Source organism: Tachyglossus aculeatus, chromosome 7 (genome assembly GCF_015852505.1).
Source record: "Tachyglossus aculeatus isolate mTacAcu1 chromosome 7, mTacAcu1.pri, whole genome shotgun sequence".
Lineage (NCBI taxonomy): Eukaryota > Metazoa > Chordata > Mammalia > Monotremata > Tachyglossidae > Tachyglossus > Tachyglossus aculeatus.
The window spans coordinates 14530978-14550195 of record NC_052072.1 but is presented as its reverse complement, the minus strand read 5'-3'; the positions used below and the strand labels follow the sequence as shown (position 1 = coordinate 14550195).

At 50.1% G+C, this 19218-nt stretch overlaps 1 protein-coding gene across 1 annotated transcript; it reads left to right on the top strand.

Moving 5' to 3' along the window:
* Positions 1 to 3235: 3235 nt before the first annotated feature.
* GNAT2 (G protein subunit alpha transducin 2) lies at positions 3236 to 18968 on the top strand. The gene is made up of 8 exons (XM_038749141.1): positions 3236 to 3353; positions 7379 to 7421; positions 7872 to 8013; positions 8158 to 8315; positions 9935 to 10063; positions 10518 to 10647; positions 17404 to 17557; positions 18778 to 18968. Exons 1-8 carry the CDS (start codon positions 3236 to 3238, stop codon positions 18966 to 18968), a joined length of 1065 nt encoding a protein of 354 aa, XP_038605069.1.
* The last annotated feature ends 250 nt before the right edge of the window (positions 18969 to 19218 follow it).

Below are 19218 nucleotides of genomic sequence, written 5' to 3'. Positions count from 1 at the left end.
AACGGTATTTGTTAAGCGCTTACTATGTGCAGAGCACTGTTCTAAGCTCTGTGTAGGATACCAGGTGATCAGGTTGTCCCACGTGGGGCTCACGGTCTTAATCCCCATTTTACAGACGAGGTAACTGAGGCCCAGAGAAGTTAAGTGACTTGCCCACAGTCACATAGCTGACAGGTGGCGGAGCCAGGATTTGAACCCATGACCTCTGACTCCCAAGCCTGTGCTCTTTTCACTGAGCCACGCTGCTTACAGTGTAACAGAGTTGGTAGCCATGTTCCCTGCCCACAAAGAGCTTACAGCCTAGAAAGCAGGTATTGGCTCCCTATTTCAGACTGTCTTAACTGAGCCTCCCCCAGGAGAGATACAGTAATAATAATTGTGATATGGTGTCTGTTAAGCGCTTACTCTGTGGCAAACATTGTACTAAGCACTGAAATAGATACAAGATCATTAGGTCTACATGGGGTGCACAGTCTAAGTAGGAGGAAGAACAGGTACTGAATCCCTATTTTACAGTTGAAGGAATGAGGCACAGAGAGGTTAAGTGCCTTGCCCAAGGTCATACAGCAGGTACATCAGTCAGTCAATCATATTTATTGAGCACTTACTATATGCAGAGCACTGTGCTAAGCACTTGGAGAGCATAACAAAATTACGGACACATTCTGTGTCCACAGCAAGCTTACTGTCTAGAGGGAGAGACAGATGTTAATTTCAATAAGTAAATTACAGATATGTACATAAGTGCTGTGGAGGGAGTGGGGATGAATGAAGGGAGAGGGAGAAAAGGAGGGTTGAGTTAGGGAAGGCCTCAGAGGAGATGTGCCTTCAGTAAGGCTTTGAAGTGGGGAAGAGTAATTGTCCGTCGAATTTGAAGAGGAAGGGCAGTCCAGGACAGAGACAAAATGTGGGTGAGAGGTCAGCGGAGAGATGGACGAGATCGAGATACAGTGAGAAAGTTAGCATTACAGGAGTGAAGTGTGCGTGCTGGGATGTAGTAGGAGAGTAGTGAAGTGAGGTAGGAGTGGGAAAGGTGATTGAGTGCTTTAAAGCCAATGGTGAGTAGTTTCTATTTGATGCAGAGGTGAATGGGCAACCACTGGAGATTCTTGAGGAGAGGGAAAACATGGCCTGAACCTTTTTGTAGAAAAATAATCCGGGAAGCAGAGTGAAATGTGGACTTGGAGTGGGGAGAGACAGGAGGCTAGGAAGTCAGCAAGGAGGCTGATACAATAATCAAGGCGCAATAAAGTGTTTGGATTACCATGGTAGCAGTTTGGATGGGGAGGAAAGGGCAGATTTTAGTGATGTTGCGAAGGTGGAATTGACAGGATTTAGTGATGGATTGAATACGTGGATTGAATAAGAGAGAGAGGAGTCAAAGATAACGCCAAGGTTCTGGACTTGGGAGACAGGATCTATGGTGGTGCCATCTAGTTATAGGAAAGTCAGTGGGAGGACAGGGTTTGGGTGGGAAGATGTTTTGTTCTGTTTTATGCATGTTAAGTTTGAGGTGAAGGGAGGACTTCCAAGTAGAGATGGATTGAAGGTAGGAGGAGATGAGACCGCAGAGGGAAAGAGATCAGGGCTGGATTTGTAGATTTGGGTATCAGCCACATAGAGGTGGTAGTTAAAGCCATCTGTACAAATGAGTTCTCCAAGGGGGAGGGAATAGATGGAGAATAGGAGGGGATCCAGAACTGATCTTCGAGGGACACCCACACATTTAGGGAGTGGGAAGCAGAGGCCCAGGTCCTCTGACTCCCAGGATCATGTTCTTCCACTAGGCCACACTGCTTAACTGTTTTGAAGTCTCTTAGGGTTAAGAGGGTGTTGACCAGTTGTTTTCTGTGGCCACAGAGGAAACGAGGAAATGGTTTAAACTGCAGGGAGTGTTTCGTTAGACTTCCGGACTGCCAGAGGTGGGTATGAAATCACCCACCCTGGAGAACTATAAAATCGGTCACAAGTCTGTGGTATTCCCCGGCCTGGAGGCAGGGGGCTGGACCAGATAACCCTCCAGTTCCAATCAGTTCTTTTTCTTTTTTACTTGTGATATTTGTTACGCACTTAGTATGTGCTAGGCATTGTTCTAAGCACTGAGATAGATACAAAGTAATCAGGTTGGACACAGTCCATGTCCTACAGGGGGCTCACAGTACTAATCCCCATTTTACAGATGAGGTAACTGAGGCACAGAAAAGTGAAGTGACTTACCCAAGGTGTCACAGCAGACAAGTACAGGAGCTGGGATTAGAACCCAGGTCCTGACTACCGGGCCTGTGTTCCGATTGTTGAGCACTATGTTCTAAGCAGTGGGGTTGATACAATACAATCAGATCAGACACAGTTCCTGTCCCACAGTCTAAGAGGGAAGAAGAAGAGAAATTTAGTCCCCCTTTTACAAATGAGGAAATTGAGACATAGAGGTCAGGTGACTGGCCCAAGTTCATGCAGCAGACAAGTGGCAGAGCCAGGATTAGAACCTGGGCCCTCTGACTTTCCACTAGACTCACTGCTGGGGCCAGAGTAGGGAGTGGACTTGGTGAGAGATCACAGAAGTGTGGGCAAGTAGGAATTCCAGTTTTAATTCCATAATTCTATGAGAGGGGCCCCGTCCCCGCAACCCCGCCAGCACCACCCGTATTCATCTGCTACCTCTCACTCCAACCCTGGGGCCCCCAACCTCTCCTAGGCTGAAGCCCCAACTCCTTGGCCACTGCCCTCTTCCCCCCTCACCTTACCCAAGTCCTTTTCAAATGGCCAGGGAAGGCCAGCTGGGGACAGAGAGGAAGGTTTCAAGCACACTCTCTCTCTGTGTGCTTCCCACATCTCCAGCCCTGAGCTGACAATCAAAAGGCCCAGAAGGCCCCAGATTATGTAATTCTCCCCACCCCCGCCCCCCTCCAAATTGGTTTCCCGGTCTTTGCCATTTGTCGTCTTGGGCTCATAAGTGGATTTGCCAGTCACGTGTAGGGATAGAAAGTCTCCAGGTTCTTGGGGAAGAGAGCTGGTGTACAGTGGGGACACCTGGGAGTGGTGGGGAAGACAAAGTATCCACTTTCCTCTCCGTGGGTTGGTCCCTGGGGGCCCGAGCCATTGTCCCTTCCTTCGGTGTGTCTGTGTACATCTCTCGCCCTCCATATTCCGTGGAAGGGGAGCCCTTAGTGGAGCAAGCCTGGAAGATACCGAGGTGGAGGAAGCGGTGGAGGAGGAGGTGGAGGCAGTCGGTGAAATGGGGAGCGGAGCCAGTGCGGAAGACAAGGAGCTGGCCAAGAGGTCCAAGGAGCTGGAGAAGCAGCTGCAGGAGGACGCCGACAAGGAGGCCAAGACTGTCAAGCTACTGCTGCTGGGTGAGTCAAGGCAGCGGGGTTGAAGGCCTCAAGAGTCAGGCGGGTGAGTCCAGGCAGCAATCAGTGGGACAATGGGCAACGTAGGGAGAAGTTGCATCCTCAGTTCCCCTGAGGTAGCGGGTGGAAAGCTACCCATTTTGGGGGACCCAGGGACGTAGGACCATACTAGACCACCCCCCAGAGCCGGTCACCCCAACCTAGGCACATTCCCTCTTCCCCAGGACTACATTAAATCAGGCAGACATGGGCAAGGAACAAGGGCAAGGGCAATGCCCACTTCCCTCCTGGACGTAAGAGGCCAAGAGTGCCCTCTCCCACTTGTTGGGAGAACGGGATGTGTCCTTTTCTTAAATCTGGGCACCAACTACTTGGCTTCCATCTGTCCAGCCTGAGGCTTTGGGAAAAGAGACCACCCTTAGGAGGGCAGGGGATGGGGAGAAAGTGGTTGCCTTACTTGGAGCCTCCAAACGTTGGCTGGCAGAGGAGATGGGGTGGGCAGATATTAGAAGGGAGAGGCAAGTGTGGACCCCAGGCTCCACATCTGCTGGGTTTGCCCCTGGCCCCACCTCTAAATCCTACCAGATGGATGTTCGTTAGATTGATGACTTTCTAAGCGGATACTGGCACTGGTCCCAGGAGAGCCCCTAAGACAATTCATTCATTCATCCAATTGAATTTATCATTTCATTCATTCATTCATTCATTCAATCGTATTTATTGAGCGCTTACTGTGTGCAGAGCACTGTACTAAGAGCTTGGGAAGTACAAGTTGGCAACATATAGAGACGGTCCCTACCCAACAGCGGGCTCACAGTCTAGAAGGGGGAGACAGACAACAAAACAAAACATATTAACAAAATAAAATGAATAGAATAAATACGTACAAATAAAATAAATAGAGTAATAAATACATACAAACATATATACAGGTGCTGTGGGGAGGGGAAGGGGGTAAGGCAGGGGGATGGGAAGGAGGGGGAGAGTGCTTGCTGTGTGCAGAGCACTGTACTAAGTGCTTGGGAGAGTACAATACAACAATAAACAGACATATTCCCTGCCCACAACAAGCTTATGGTCTGTGGGGGGAGGCAGACATTAATACAAAGTACAGATATGTACATAAGTGCTGTGGGATTCTGTGGGTGTCTGTGGGACTCTGCAGGTGCCAGAGATGAGAGGGAAAGGAGAGGAATGTTAAGTCTAGCCCAACATATGGGCAGGAGGGGGGACTCAAGACAGGTAGGGAGTGAGGCCCGAGACTGGGGGGGCTCTGGAATAGGCAGGCCTTGGGAGTGGTCCCTGGGGCTGAAAACCATCAGTGGCTGCCCAGTCAATCATTCAATGGCATTTACTGAGCATTAACTGTGTACGGAGCACTTGGGAGAGTACAGAGTTGGTACACATTGCCTGTCCACAAGAAGTTTACAGTGTAGAGAGGGAGACAGTTGTTAAAAAAAATTACATATATGTGCATAAGTCCTCTTGGGCCAAGGGTGGGATGAATATCAAGTGCTTAGAGGACACATAATCAAGTTCATGGGCAATGCAGAAGGAAAAGGGAATAGGGGAAAATGAGGATTTAGTGGGGGAAGGCATCTTGGAAGAAATGCGATTTTAATAATACTTTGAAGGTGGGGAGAGTGGTGGGCTGTCAGATATGAAGGGGGAGGAAGTCCCAAGATAGAGGAAGGACGTGGGCATGAGGTTGGCAGTTAGCGAGATGAGATAAAGGTACAGTAAGCAGGCTGATGTTAGAGGAGTGAAATGTGTAGACTGGGTTGTACTAGGAAATCAATAATAATAATAATAATGGCATTTATTAAGCGCTTACTATGTGCAAAGCACTGTTCTAAGCGCTGGACTGAGGTAAGTTAAGATAGGAAGGGGCAAGCTAATTGAGTTTTTTCAAGCCAATGGTAAGGAGTTTCTGTTTGATGAGGGAAGTGGATGGACAACCACTGGAGGCTCTTGAGGAGACAGGTGACTGACTGAACAGTTTTTAAAAAGTGATTTGGGCAGCAGAGTGCAATGTGGAATGGAGAGGGGAAAGACAGTTGGCCCAGAGGTCAGCAAGACGTCTGATGCAGTAGTTAAGATAGGGTAGGATAAGTGCTTGGATCAACATAGAGTGGATGGAGAGGAAAGGGTGGTTATTAGCAAAGTTTTGAAGGTTTAACTGACAGGATTTGGTGACATTGAATATGTGGGTTGAAAGAGAGCGGTGAGTTGAGAATAATGCCAAAGTTATGGGCTTGTGAGACAGGGAAGATGATGATATTGTGAACAGTAATAGGAAACTCAAGGGGAGGACAGGATCTCTATTAGAAGATGAGATCTGTTGTGGACATGTTAAGTTGGAGGTGTGGGCAGGACATCCATGTAGAGATGTACTAAAGGCAGGAGGAAATTTGAGACTGCAGAGAAGCAGAGAGATCAGGTCTGGAGAGATAGGTTTGGGAATCATCGGCATAGAGATGGTTGTTGAAGCCAAGTGAGTGCATGAGTTCTCCAAGCGAATGGATGTGAATAGAGATCCACCCGACAATCACCCTCCCCCCATTCAAAGCCGTACTGAAGGCATACCTCCTCCAAGAGGCCTTCCCAGACTAAGTCCCACTTTTCCTCAGCTTCCACTCCCTCCCTCCCTTTGCTCTTCCCACCCTCTCCCCGCCCCACAGCACTTATGTATATATGTGTATATCTACGAATCTATTTATATTGATGCATGTTTACTTGTATTGATGTCTGTCTCTCCGTTTTAGACTGTGAGCCTATTGTGGGCAGAGATTGTCTCTATTTGCTGCAACGTACTTTCCAAGCGCTTAGTACAGTGCTCTGCACACAGTAAGAGCTCAGTGAATATGATTGAATGAACAAATGACTCCCACAGTTTGAGGGTGGGAGGCAGAAGATGAGACCATGAAAGAGACTGAGGAGTGGCCAGAGAGACAGGTGGAGAACCAGGAGAGGACAGTGTTAGTGAAGCTAAAGTTAGAAAATATTCCAGAAGAAGGGGGTGGTCCACAGTGTCGAAGGCAGCTGAGAAGTCAAGGAGGAGGAGGAGGATGGAGGTGAAGGGGGCAGAAGCCAGATTGGAAGGGAAGGAGGGGGTGGGAAGGAAGAAAGAAGGCCAGACCCCTGGGAACCAGGGGATAAAATCTTAAGTCTAAGCAGCTTTCTTCCTCTTTCAAGATAAGTAGCTTTGGAGGCTCCCAACAGCTCTCCCATCCCTCAGCAACTTATGCTTTCCCAGATTGCTGGTCCCAGGCAGGGGAAACTGGGACAAGGCGTTCAGGCCCAGGCAGAGGGGCCTGGGGCCAGGAGCCCAGGGCTGCCTAGAAATCTGAGATTCAGAGGACATGAAGAAAATGAGAGGGAAGGCCAGCTTGGGGCTGCGGGGTCTGCTGCTTGGGCCCAGGCCTTCAGCTCTTCCCAGCCCTAATCCCCTCAGATCCTCAGTGGTGGGTTTTAAGGGTGGAGTTGGGGGTGTCAGACCCGCAAGCTGGGGTTGCGGAGCCAGGTGGCTGCCTTAGTAGCGGGAGTGGAGAGGAATGGGGAAAGATTCCTTTTGGCTTCACAAAGGAAACAGATGTGGGGATGTGTGGAGGGGGAGGAGGGCACTTTCCTGTTCCAGCCCACTGACCCTACTCCCAAGATTAATGGCTATCCTATCTCATTCATATTCATTCAGTTGTATTTATGAAGGGCTTACTGTGTGCAGAGCACTGTACTAAAGGCTTGAGAGAGTTCAATACAACAAAAAACAGACACATTCCCTACCCACAAGGAGCTAACAGTCTTTGAGATGGGGCCTTCCCACTCCCTGCTTGGGCCCCACTCTTCCTCTTCCAGTCTATCCCCCCAAACAGGCCAAGCTCCTCTATGCCCTCCCCCATCCCGTTTTCTAGCCCCCCTCTCCACACCCCCACCAGAGTCCCTATTACCCTTGCCCCGGGCCTGCAGTCTTTCAGGGCAAGGCCAGGCCCCTTCCCTGGGAGACAGAAGAAAACCACTCTCTCCCGCAGGTGCTGGGGAGTCAGGGAAGAGCACGATTGTCAAACAGATGAAGTGAGTAGGGGCAGAAGCCCTCTGGACTGCCCCAACACCCCCCCCCCCGCCCCGCCCAGCCCCCAACCTCTGTCATTACGGGGTCCCTCTCAGCACCGAACCACCACAAGTTATTCCATGACCTAGCCCAATGTGGTGACCTCAGCATCACCCCACTTTCACCCCCTCAGCCCCAACCCAGCTGTGCGTCTAAGGCAAGTGGGAAGGGAGGCATCAGGAAGATCCTGCCACCTCTCTGGGAGCCTCTCTCCCATTCTAGGGGAATTCTAGAGACCATGGGGTGTCTGCTCCCCACCTCCAAGAAGGTGTTGAAGCAGCCGTTATTTCCTCTCGATCCCGGGGCACCCCATTAACCACCATCCGCTCCCACTGTCAGGAGACCTGGGGCCCCGGGCGTGGGGTAGGTGGGGCTGAGGTCGGCAGCTCCGTCTCTCCCCCTCCACCCCCTAGGATCATCCACCAGGACGGCTACACACAAGAGGAATGTCTGGAGTTCAAGTCCGTCATCTACGGCAACGTGCTGCAGTCCATCCTAGCCATCATCCGCGCCATGTCCACCCTGGGTATCGACTACGCAGAGCTGGGACGAGTGGTTTGTACCGGGCCCCAGGGGAAGGTGGTACCAGGCACAAAGTTCCACTGGATCATGCCGAGCCTTGCCCAATTCTCCCGTCTCTGAGCAGTGGGGAGGTTCCCCTACCCCGGCTCTCCCGCCCACGAGGCCTGTTCTCTGCAGGATGACGGGAGGCAGCTCAACAACCTGGCAGACTCCATTGAGGAGGGCACGATGCCCCCTGAGCTGGTGGATGTGATCAAGAAACTCTGGAAGGACGCAGGGGTGCAGGCCTGTTTCGAGAGGGCGGCCGAATATCAGCTCAATGATTCTGCTTCCTAGTGAGTGCCTGGGATGGGCTGCAGCCGGGAAGCTGGGGAGGACTGAGGGAGCTGGGTGGTATCAGGAGGAATCACAGAGACCCCCCAGGATGTTCCTTGGACCAGAGTCAGCCCCTGCCCGCCCCCCGCCCCCACTCAAACCATGACATTTCTATCAATCAATAATATTCACTGAGCACCCACTGCGTGTTAAGCAGCGGACTAAGCACTTGGGAGAGTACAGTAGAGTTAGACATGATTCCTGGCCTCAAGGAGTTTGCAATCTAGCAGGAAGACAGACACTAAAATCAATTCCACGTAGGAGGAAGCAAATAGAATGAGCTCCCTGAGGGACAGGTATAATGTCAAATTCCCAACCAAGTATTCTTTCCTAGCACTTAGCACAATGCTCCACACACTGTAAGCACCTAAATACTATTATTACTACTACTATGTACATATAATAGTACCCAAGTGCTTAGAAGTGCTTCAGTACCTGTTCTCCCTCCGACTTAAGACAGTGAGCTCCATGTCCATGCGCCATGAAGCAGAGTGGCTTAGTGGCAAGAGCAGGGCTTGGGAGTTAGGTGATGTGGGTTCTAATCCCTGCTCTGCCACTTCTCTGCTGTGTGACCTTGGGCAAGCCACTTAATTTCTCTGTGCCTCAGTTACCTCATCTGTAAAATGGGGATTAAGACTGTGAGCACCACGTGGGACAACCTGATTACCTTGTATCTACCCCAGTGCTTAGAACAGTGCTTGGCCCATAGTGAGAGCTTAATAAATACCATAGTTATTATTATTATGTCGGGAAGGGGCTGTGCCCAACATGATTATCTTGTGTCAACCCCAGTGCTTAGTACGGTGCTTGGCAAAGAGTAAGTGCTTAACAAATACCGTTAAAAAGTGCTGAAGTAGAGTTGTGAGTGGGGGGAGTGAGAGATTAATCAGGAAGGCCTCCTGGAGGAAATATGCTCCCAGAAGGGCTTTGAAGGTGGGAAGAGCAGTGGTCTGGCAGAAATGAAGAGCTAAGGAGTTCCAGGTAGAAAGATGGGCCTGGGCTCCTGGCCCTCAGGACTGCCAGCTTCCCTTTTCCCACCAAGTCCTTGCTATGCATCTGTTTTCAGCCCCTTCCCTAGTCCCGGGATGACCCTTAGCTCAGCAGGGTCTGAGCCACTGGCAAGTGGACATGTGAACCCAGCCCTGGCATCAGAGCAGGGAAGGGGCTGGTGTTTGTTCCAAAGTCTTATGCTGTACTTCCCAAATACTCTGCCTAGTGCTCGGCACTCAGTAGAGTACTCAATCAACACCATTAGTACTAGAGATGTCAGGCCCACCTCCAAGGGGCCTGAGCAACCTGATATCACTGAACAAACCAGGGCCTCGGAGGGAAGCCTGGGCTCTTGGCACAGTCCAAAGTGCCCCAATGAGACAGGCACAGTTCTCTGTCCAACCCCAGCCGGTGCCTTCCCCTCTCCTCTCGTGCCCAGCTGTCACTCTGTTGGCTGTTCCTGAGACACCTTTGAGCATCCTACCTGCCTTAAGAACCCTGGAAACAATCTAGGAGGTGGAAAGGGCCAGGTTTCATCCTACCTATTTCCCTTCTCTGGCTGGTGCCCCCCTTCTCCTCCCTCCCCCAGCTACCTGAACCAGCTGGACCGCATCACAGCCCCGGAATACCTCCCCAATGAGCAGGACGTGCTGCGATCCCGGGTCAAGACCACGGGCATCATCGAGACCAAATTCTCCGTCAAAGACCTGAACTTCAGGTGAGGGCAGCTACCAGGCTCCTTGCTGCCTCCTCCTCATCCTGAGCCCCAGTGTCTGCACCAAATTGTCACCTCACTCCTTGGATTTCCAGCCCATTGATCTTCCTCTACCAAAACCAGCTGTCGGTTTGGTTCCGATTTGGCCCCCCAGTAGGTCTTCCAGAGGAAGAAAGTGGGCTCATCCTATCCCCTAGTGACCCACGCTTCACCTCAGCTTCAGACTGTGAAGCCCCTGGCTCTGAGGCCCCCCTCAGCATTTCCCCCCAAAGTCCTGGCCACACCTAAGAGAACCAACCCTGACCTTGCTGTTTTCCTTCTCCCTAACCTAGCTTAGAGGGTTCCACACTCCTCCCCAAAGGTATCTGCACTCCTGGGGCAGGCTCGATGGCAGAGGGGTAAGCGTGTGGCCCACTCCCACCCTGCCCCTGCCTGACCAGCTGCTCCCCACCCCCAGGATGTTTGATGTGGGAGGTCAGAGGTCAGAGCGCAAGAAATGGATCCACTGCTTCGAGGGGGTGACCTGCATCATCTTCTGCGCAGCTCTGAGCGCCTATGACATGGTGCTGGTGGAGGACGACGAAGTGGTATGGGAGTCCCTGGCCTTGGCCTTCTAGCTCCTGGGGGACCTGGGCTTCTGCCCCCCGGCCTCAGTTCTTCCGATCCACTAATGGAATACCCAGTTTGTCCACGATTCGCAACCCATTTCTGTCTTCCCCAACTGAGAATCTGACTCCCCTTTCCTTCCATTTTCTAGTCCATTCACAACAGTGGCTCCTTCAATCAATCAGTGGTATTTACCGAATGCTTACCATGCTCAGAACAATGTGCTAAGTGCTCGGGAGAGTACAATACAACAGAATTAGTGGACACATTCCCTGTTCAGGCCCTCAACTCCACTCTTGGCCCTGAGGGCTCAGGGTGCCTTCCTGGCTACAAAACCAGGACCTGGGCCTCCTCCGGTCCCTGCTTGGATGGGTGCCTGGATTTATCCCTGCCTTTTCTCCCATCCTCTAGGAGGGTAAGAGTTGACATTCTTGCAGGAAAAAAAAAAAAACAGCCAGAAAGAAAGCTGGCTAAACCCCAGTGTAATGCAATTTCCAATCAATCAATTGTATTTATTGAGCGCTTACTGTGTGCAGAGCACTGTACTAAGCACTTAGGAAGTACAAGTTGGCAACATATAGAGACGGTCCCTACCCAACAGTGGGCTCACGGTCTAGAAGACTTACTCCACTTACTATAACAGCCTGGCTCAGTGAAAAAAGCTTGGGAGTCAGAGGTCATGGGTTCTAATCCCGGCTCTGTCACTTGTCAGCTGTGTGACTATGGGCAAATCACTTCACTTCTCTGTGCCTCAGTTACCTCATCTGTAAAATGGGGATTAAGACTGTGAGCCTCATGTGGGACAACCTGATTACCTTGTACCCGCCCCCCAGTGCTTAGAGCAGTGTTTGGCACATAGTAAGCACTTAACAAATGTCATTATTATTATTATTATCCCAGATTATATTCAAGGAATAAAGGGTTAAGAGAGAAGCGGGTGGGGGAACAGGGAGGGAGAACAGTCCAGGTGCCCAGAGCCACCACCCCACTTTTGGTCAGTGGAAGCGGAGAAGCCAAGAGTAAGAACCCCAGCTCACATGTCTGCTTGTGGGGCCTCATTGCCCACACCTCCCCCAGAGAGACCGAGGCCCACCTGATAATAATAATAATAATGGCATTTGTTAAGCGCTTACTATGTGCAAAGCACTGTTCTAAGCGCTGGGGTAGATACAAGGTATCAGGTTGTTCCCCGCGGGGCTCACAATCTTAATCCCCATTTTACAGATGAGGTAACTGAAGCTCAGAGAAGCTAAGTGACTAGACTGTGAGCTCACTGTTGGGTAGGGACCGTATCTACATGTTGCCAACTTGTACTTCCCAAGGGCTTAGTACAGTGCTCTGCACACAGGTAAACGCTCAATAAATACGATTGAATGAAAAGTGACTTGCCCAAGGTCACACAGCAGACATGTGGCGGAGCCGGGATTTGAACCCATGACCTCTGACTCCCAAGCCCGGGCTCTTTCCACTGAGCCATGCTGCTTCTCAGTCACCTGATGCCAGGAGAACCACGGCAGGGAAACTGGCATGTGGGGCATGGCTCCCGCCGGGGGGAAGGGAGTGAGGCCCGGCTCTGCAGCGGATGAAAACTGACCCAGCAGGGAGGGCGGTGGCACATATGGACCCTTCAGCATGACAGTCTGAGCGGACCCCTAAATCTGTGTGTGCCACCGGTCAAGGCCCTACTGAGAGCTCACCTCCTCCAGGAGGCCTTCCCAGACTGAGCCCCTTCCTTCCTCTCCCCCTCGTCCCCCTCTCCATCCCCCCATCTTACCTCCTTCCCTTCCCCACAGCACCTGTATATATGTATATATGCTTGTACATATTTATTACTCTATTTATGTATTTATTTTACTTGTACATAGCTATTCTACTTATTTTATTTTGTTAGCATGTTTGGTTTTGTTCTCTGTCTCCCCCTTTTAGACTGTGAGCCCACTGTTGGGAAGGGACTGTCTCTATATGTTGCCAACTTGTACTTCCCAAGCGCTTAGTCCAGTGCTCTGCACACAGTAAGCGCTCAATAAAAACGATTGATGATGATGATGATAATAATGTGGTATTTGTTAAGCACTTACTATGTGCCGGGCACTGTACTGAGCACTGGGGTAGGTGCAAGTTAATCGGGTTGGATGCGGGCCCTGTCCCACGTGGAGCTCAGGTTCTTCTGACTCTTAGGCCCATACTCTATCCACTAGGCCACACTGCTTCTCTGCAGGTGCCTCGTCCCAGGTTTCTCCCCGGGGTTGGGGACACCGCATTCCACTCGAACAATCCCGAGGAGCCCAAGAGGGCGAAGAGAGTCGGTGTCTATTGCTCTCGGAGAGCAACTGGGTCTGCCAGGGACCCCCACAGCTCCAGGGCTATGTGGGGTGGGGGCTTCCCTCGGTCCTGCTGTCCAAGCCGAAGTTCAGGTGAAATGAGAAGCAGCGGGTGGCCTGGTAGAAAGAGCTCAGGCCCGGGAGTCAGAGGACCTGGATTCTAGTCCCGGCTCTGCCACTTGTCTGCTGTGTTACCTTGGACAAGCCACTTCGCTTCTCTGTGCCTCAGTTACCTATCTGTAAAATGAGGATTAAGATTGTGTGCCCTATGTGGAACATGGACTGTGTCCAACCTGATTACCTTGTATTTACCCCAGTTCTTAGAACAGTGCCTGGCACATGGTAAGTGCTTAAATACCATAAAAAAACACAAACACTGCAATTATCATTATTACTAAGTAGGTATAGATATGATTTCTCTCCCTCTCCATACCCCCCATCTTACCTCCTTCCCTTCCCCACAGCACCTGTATATATGTATATATGTTTGTACATATTTATTACCCTATTTATTTATTTATTTATTTTACCTCCTTCCCTTCCCCACAGCACCTGTATATATGTATATATGTTTGTACATATTTATTACTCTATTTATTTATTTATTTATTTTACCTCCTTCCCTTCCCCACAGCACCTGTATATATGTATATATGTTTGTACATATTTATTACTCTATTTATTTATTTATTTTACCTCCTTCCCTTCCCCACAGCACCTGTATATATGTATATATGTTTGTACATATTTATTACTCTATTTATTTATTTATTTTACTTGTACATATCTATTCTATTTATTTTATTTTGTTAGTATGTTTGGTTTTGTTCTCTGTCTCCCCCTTTTAGACTGTGAGCCCACTGTTGGGTAGGGACTGTCTCTATATGTTGCCAACTTGTACTTCCCAAGTGCTTAGTACAGTGCTCTGCACACAGTAAGCGCTCAATAAATACGATTGATTAATTGATTGTGTGACCTGTGGCAAGTCACTGAACTCCTCTGTGCCTCAGTTTCTTCATCCGTAAAATCAGAATTCAATGCCCGTTTTCTCTGTCTCAGACTGTGTGAGCCCCTTGTGAGACGGGGACTGTGTCTGGCCTGATTACCTTGTATGTACTGGACTCTCCCAAGTGCTTAGAACAGTGCTCTGTACATTAAGCGCTCAATAAATACCATTGATTCATTACTTGATCTACCCCAGTACTTAGTAGAGTGCCCAGGTATGTAGTAAGTGCTTAATTCCACAATTAGTATTACTACTAAAAATATTCACGCTCTCCCCAGCTCTTCGCACAGTGCTCCACACACGGCGAGCACCCCCTCAGAAGCAGCACTTCACACAGTGCTCTGCATGCGGCGAGCACCCCCTCAGAAGCAGCGCTTTGCACAGTGCTCCGCATGCGGCGAGCACCCCCTCAGAAGCAGCGCTTCACACAGTGCTCCACACACGGCGAGTGCCCCCCTAGAGAAGCACCGTGGCTGGGCGGATAGAGCCTGGGCTCGGGAGTAGAGGTCATGGGTTCTAATTCCGGCTCCGCCACTTGTCAGCTGGGTGACTTTGGGCAAGTCACTTCACTTCTCTGGGCCTCAGTTCCCTCCTCTGTAAAATGGGGATGAAGACTGGGAGCCCCACGTGGGACAACCTGATCACCTTGTATCCTCCCCCCCATGCTTAGAATAGTGCTTTGCACAAAGCGCTTAACAAATGCCATCATTATTATTATTAAAATGGGGATGAAGACTGTGAGCCCCATGTGGGACAATCGGATCACCTTGTATCCTCCCCAGCGCTTAGAACAGTGCTTTGCACATTGTAAGCGCTTAACAAATGCCATTATTATTATTATTCTGGGAGCCCAAATTGGAGCCAAGACCCAATCACCACTACTCCCTGTTCCAGTCCACCCAGGGAAACAATGCCAAACTGCTACAGCTGTCAGGGGTTACCTGGGGGTTGGGGGAATCACCTGTCCCCGATCTCTTCTCCAAATGGAGCAAGCCAGAAAGGGAAGCAGGGTAGAGAAGACAGAGAATAACCATAACCATCAATAACAGATAATAGGAAAGCAGAATAGCATAGGGGATAGAGCACGGGCCTGGAATTCATAGGTAGTGGGTTCTAATCCTGTCTCTACTACTTGTCTTTAGACTGAGCCCCCTCCTTCCTCTCCCCCTCCATCCCCCCCGCCTTACCTCCTTCCCTTCCCCACAGCACCTGTATATATGTATATATGTTTGTACGTATTTATTACTCTATTTATTTTACTTGTACATATCTATTCTATTTATTTTGTTAATGTGTTTTGTTTTGTTCTCTGTCTCCCCCTTCTAGACTGTGAGCCCACTGTTGGGTAGGGACCATCTCTATATGTTGCCAACTTGTACTTCCCAAGTGCTTAGTACAGTGCTCTGCACACAGTAAGCGCTCAATAAATGATTGATTGTCTGCTTTGTGACCTTGGAAAAGTCACTTCACTGGGCCTCAGTTACGTCATCTTTAAAATGGGGATTGAGACTGTGAGGCCCACGTGGGGCAGGGACTGTGTCCAACCCGGTTTGCTTGTATTCACCCCAGCGCTTACTACAATGCCAGGCACGTGGTAAGCGCTCAACAAATACCATCATTATTATTATTAACCCTTCACCCACCCCAAGGGACCAGGTTGACAATGGCCTTCCCAGACTGAGCCCCCTCCTTCCTCTCCCCCGCCACCCCCTCCATCCCCCCGTCTTACCTCCTTCCCTTCCCCACAGCACCTTTATATACGTATATGTTTGTACATATTTATTACTCTATTTATTTTCCTTGTACATATCTATTCTATTTTATTTTGTTAATATAGACTGTGAGCCCACTGTTGGGTAGGGACTGTCTCTGTTGCCAACTTGTACTTCCCAAGCTCTTAGTACAGTGCTCTGCACACAGTAAGCGCTCAATAAATATGATTGATTGATTGAGCTGGTGGGGGGCAGGCAGGGTTTGGCTGGGGAGGCCACTGCTTAAGGCTGCTCTGGGCATCTCCCTCCACCGGGACAAAAGTGATCCTTCTTTGTCAAAAGCAGATTACCGCTGAGGTCCAAGGCCCAAGAAAGATATGAGATGTGAGAAGGGGCAAGGCGGGGATGCCCCGGAAGGTAGTCAGGGGCTTGCCAGAAACGTGCCCTTCAGAGGGAAACGGGGGTTGTAATGGTGCTGGCCCACTGCCCAGTCACACAAGATATCACCAACCACTGGGTCTTTGGGCCAGAAGGTCCTGCCCAGGACCTTCCCTGTTCTCCTGGCATTACGGAAGCGAGCCCAGCCTTCCTGGGAGAAGGAAGCCCTCTTCAAGTACCCCTCTAGACTGTAAGCTCATTGTGGGCAAGGAACATGTCTACCAACTCTGCTGTATTGTTACATTGTTGTGATAAGGAGAGGGTGCTGTCGGTATTGGGGAGACCCAGGCAGGGGGGAAGATGTGAGCGAGGGCTTAGAGGAAAGCTATATGACCTCTCTGGTTCTCTCCAAACGTTGCATAAGTGACAATCAACTCTGTATTGTATTTTCCCAAGCGCTTAGTACAGTGCTCAGCGCACGGTGAGCACGCAGTAAATACCATCTATCGATTGCGTAGCACAGACTAATTTTAGTAAAGGAGGCTGCTCAGGGTAATACCAGCCTGGTTAGGGCAATCTCTCTGGGCTCATACAGTGTGTATATATGTTTGTACATATTTATTACTCTATTTATTTTACTTGTACATATCTATTCTATTTATTTTATTTTGTTAGTATGTTTGGTTTTGTTCTCCGTCTCCCCCTTTTAGACTGTGAGCCCACTGTTGGGTAGGGACCGTCTCTCTATGTTGCCAACTTGTACTTCCCAAGCGCTTAGTACGGTGCTCTGCACACAGTGAGTGCTCAATAAATACAATTGATTGATTGATTGTGATGCAAGGTGGTTTCCTTGTGGTTGCGGTGTGGAAGTTTTCATCCCGGCCTGCTGGCGGGATTAGCCACCAGTTAGTTGTGTCGTGGTTATTCTTACCTATCTCTTGGTTTCTAAAGAGCTGGGGTTCCTTTCATGTCCTTCAGCCAAACCATCTGCCATTTGGAGGGTGCGGTGGAACTTGCGCTTCCCAAGCGCTTAGTACAGTGCTCTGCACACAGTAAGCGCTCAATAAATATGATTGATTGATTGATTGATTGTACTCTCCCCCAAGCACGTAGTACGGTGCTCTGAACCCAGTAAGTGTTCAATAAATACAATGGATTGATACCAGGGCGGGAGGCCCAAGCAATGGAAACTTGGACTCCCGGTTCCTCTCCTGAAAGACTCCCTGGGCCCCGTCCAAAGGGATGGAGAGCAGGAAGTGGGTCGGGGGCTTGTGGTGGAAGGTTTCATCCTGACAGATCCAATGCTATTTCTCCCCTCAGAACCGCATGCACGAATCCCTTCACCTCTTCAATAGCATCTGCAACCACAGGTTCTTTGCCACAACATCCATCGTGCTCTTTCTCAATAAGAAGGATCTCTTCGAGGAAAAAATTAAGAAAGTTCACCTCAGCATATGCTTCCCGGACTATGACGGTGAGTGGAGATGGGCAATAGAGGCTGGTGGCTGGATTGGGGACCTTCAGGGCTCCCTCAGTTTTCCGTTTTGAGATAATATTTAGCAAGTGCTTACTCTGTGCCAGATACTGGAGAAGCAGCGTGGCTCAGTGGAAAGAGCCCAGGCTTTGGAGTCAGAGGTCATGGGTTCAAATCCCAGCTCTGCCAATTGTCAGCTGTGACTTTGGGCAAGTCACTTAACTTCTCTGGGCCTCAGTCACCTCATCTGTAAAATGGGGATTAAGACTGTGAGCCCCTCGTGGGACAACCTGATCACCTTGTAACCTCCCCAGTGCTTAGAACAGTGCTTTGCACACAATAAGCGCTTAATAAATGCCATCATCATCATCATCAGCATCATCATCATCACTGTGCTCAGCACTGATGGGGGAGATCAAAATAATCAGCTTGGGCACAATCCGTGTTCTCTTTGGGGCCCACAGTGTAGGATGGTGGGAGAGTAGGGATCTTCTCTCCAGAGGCCTCAGCCCAAGGCAACAAGGGCTCACCTCTGGGGCTGAGGCTTGAGGAGACACTTTCAAACCCCGGGGCACCCCCCTCTCACCCCTTCGTCTGAGGACGGAGTTTGTTTCGGTCCAAGGGAATGCCATTCACGACACTGATGGTATACAGGCACCAAAACGAAGCCTCAGAGAGACCTGCATCCCAGCTGAACACTAAAACCCAAGCCCCGAGGACAGACCTGCTTGGGCACTCACTTCCAGCGAGAAGGGAGTGTCTCAGAGCCAAAACTTCACCAGGACCAAGATAAAAGAGAAAACAGGGCCAGGCGCTACAACGCCATAACAAGGGATGACCTTTCCCTGTGCTCAATGGCCTTCTCAGACCCATACACATACACTCATGAGGAAACCTCACCTTGAGGGGTGTCTTCTTAGAGGATGGGAGATAGCTAAATAGCTCAAGGCTCAGAAGTGGAGACAGCACTTTCTTACCTCTCAGCTTGGGTGAAAAAGCAGAATGGCCAAGAGGGTCAGATGGAGTGGGAATAGGGAGGGGAGAAGATCCCCACCTCCCCAAGTTGCAGGGAGTACTAAGTTCTCCCAGACTTCACAGGAAGAACAAGACAGCGGGAGGGACAGAGTGGGGAGGGGGCAGGGGTGACACAGAAGAAGGCCAACCCACAGAACCCTCACTCCCAGGTTCCCCCGCCTCTTTGTTTCGGTTGGCAAAAACAGGCAACAACTCCTACGAAGACGCAGGAAGCTACATCAAGAACCAGTTCCTTGACCTCAACATGAGAAGAGACGTCAAGGAGATCTACAGTCACATGACTTGTGCCACGGACACACAGAATGTCAAATTTGTGTTTGACGCAGTCACAGATATCATCATCAAAGAAAACCTCAAGGACTGCGGGCTTTTCTAAGCCTTGACCTTCAGCAGGTAGGCCTCTTTAAAAATCGGCCTTTGCCCAAGTATTGTGTCGGTAGTTTCAGGCAGAAAATTGTGGACCGGGGTTCGGTAACAAGTGAGGTATGTCCACTCCTTTCCACGGGTTCATGGTGACTCTCAAGAGCGAGGTGACCTGGCAGTTTGTGTCACCCTCTGGGCTGCACCGGGTGTCGGGGGGTGGTCCTGGGAGCTCACCCTGTTTCCCCAGCTTGAAACTCCCTCCT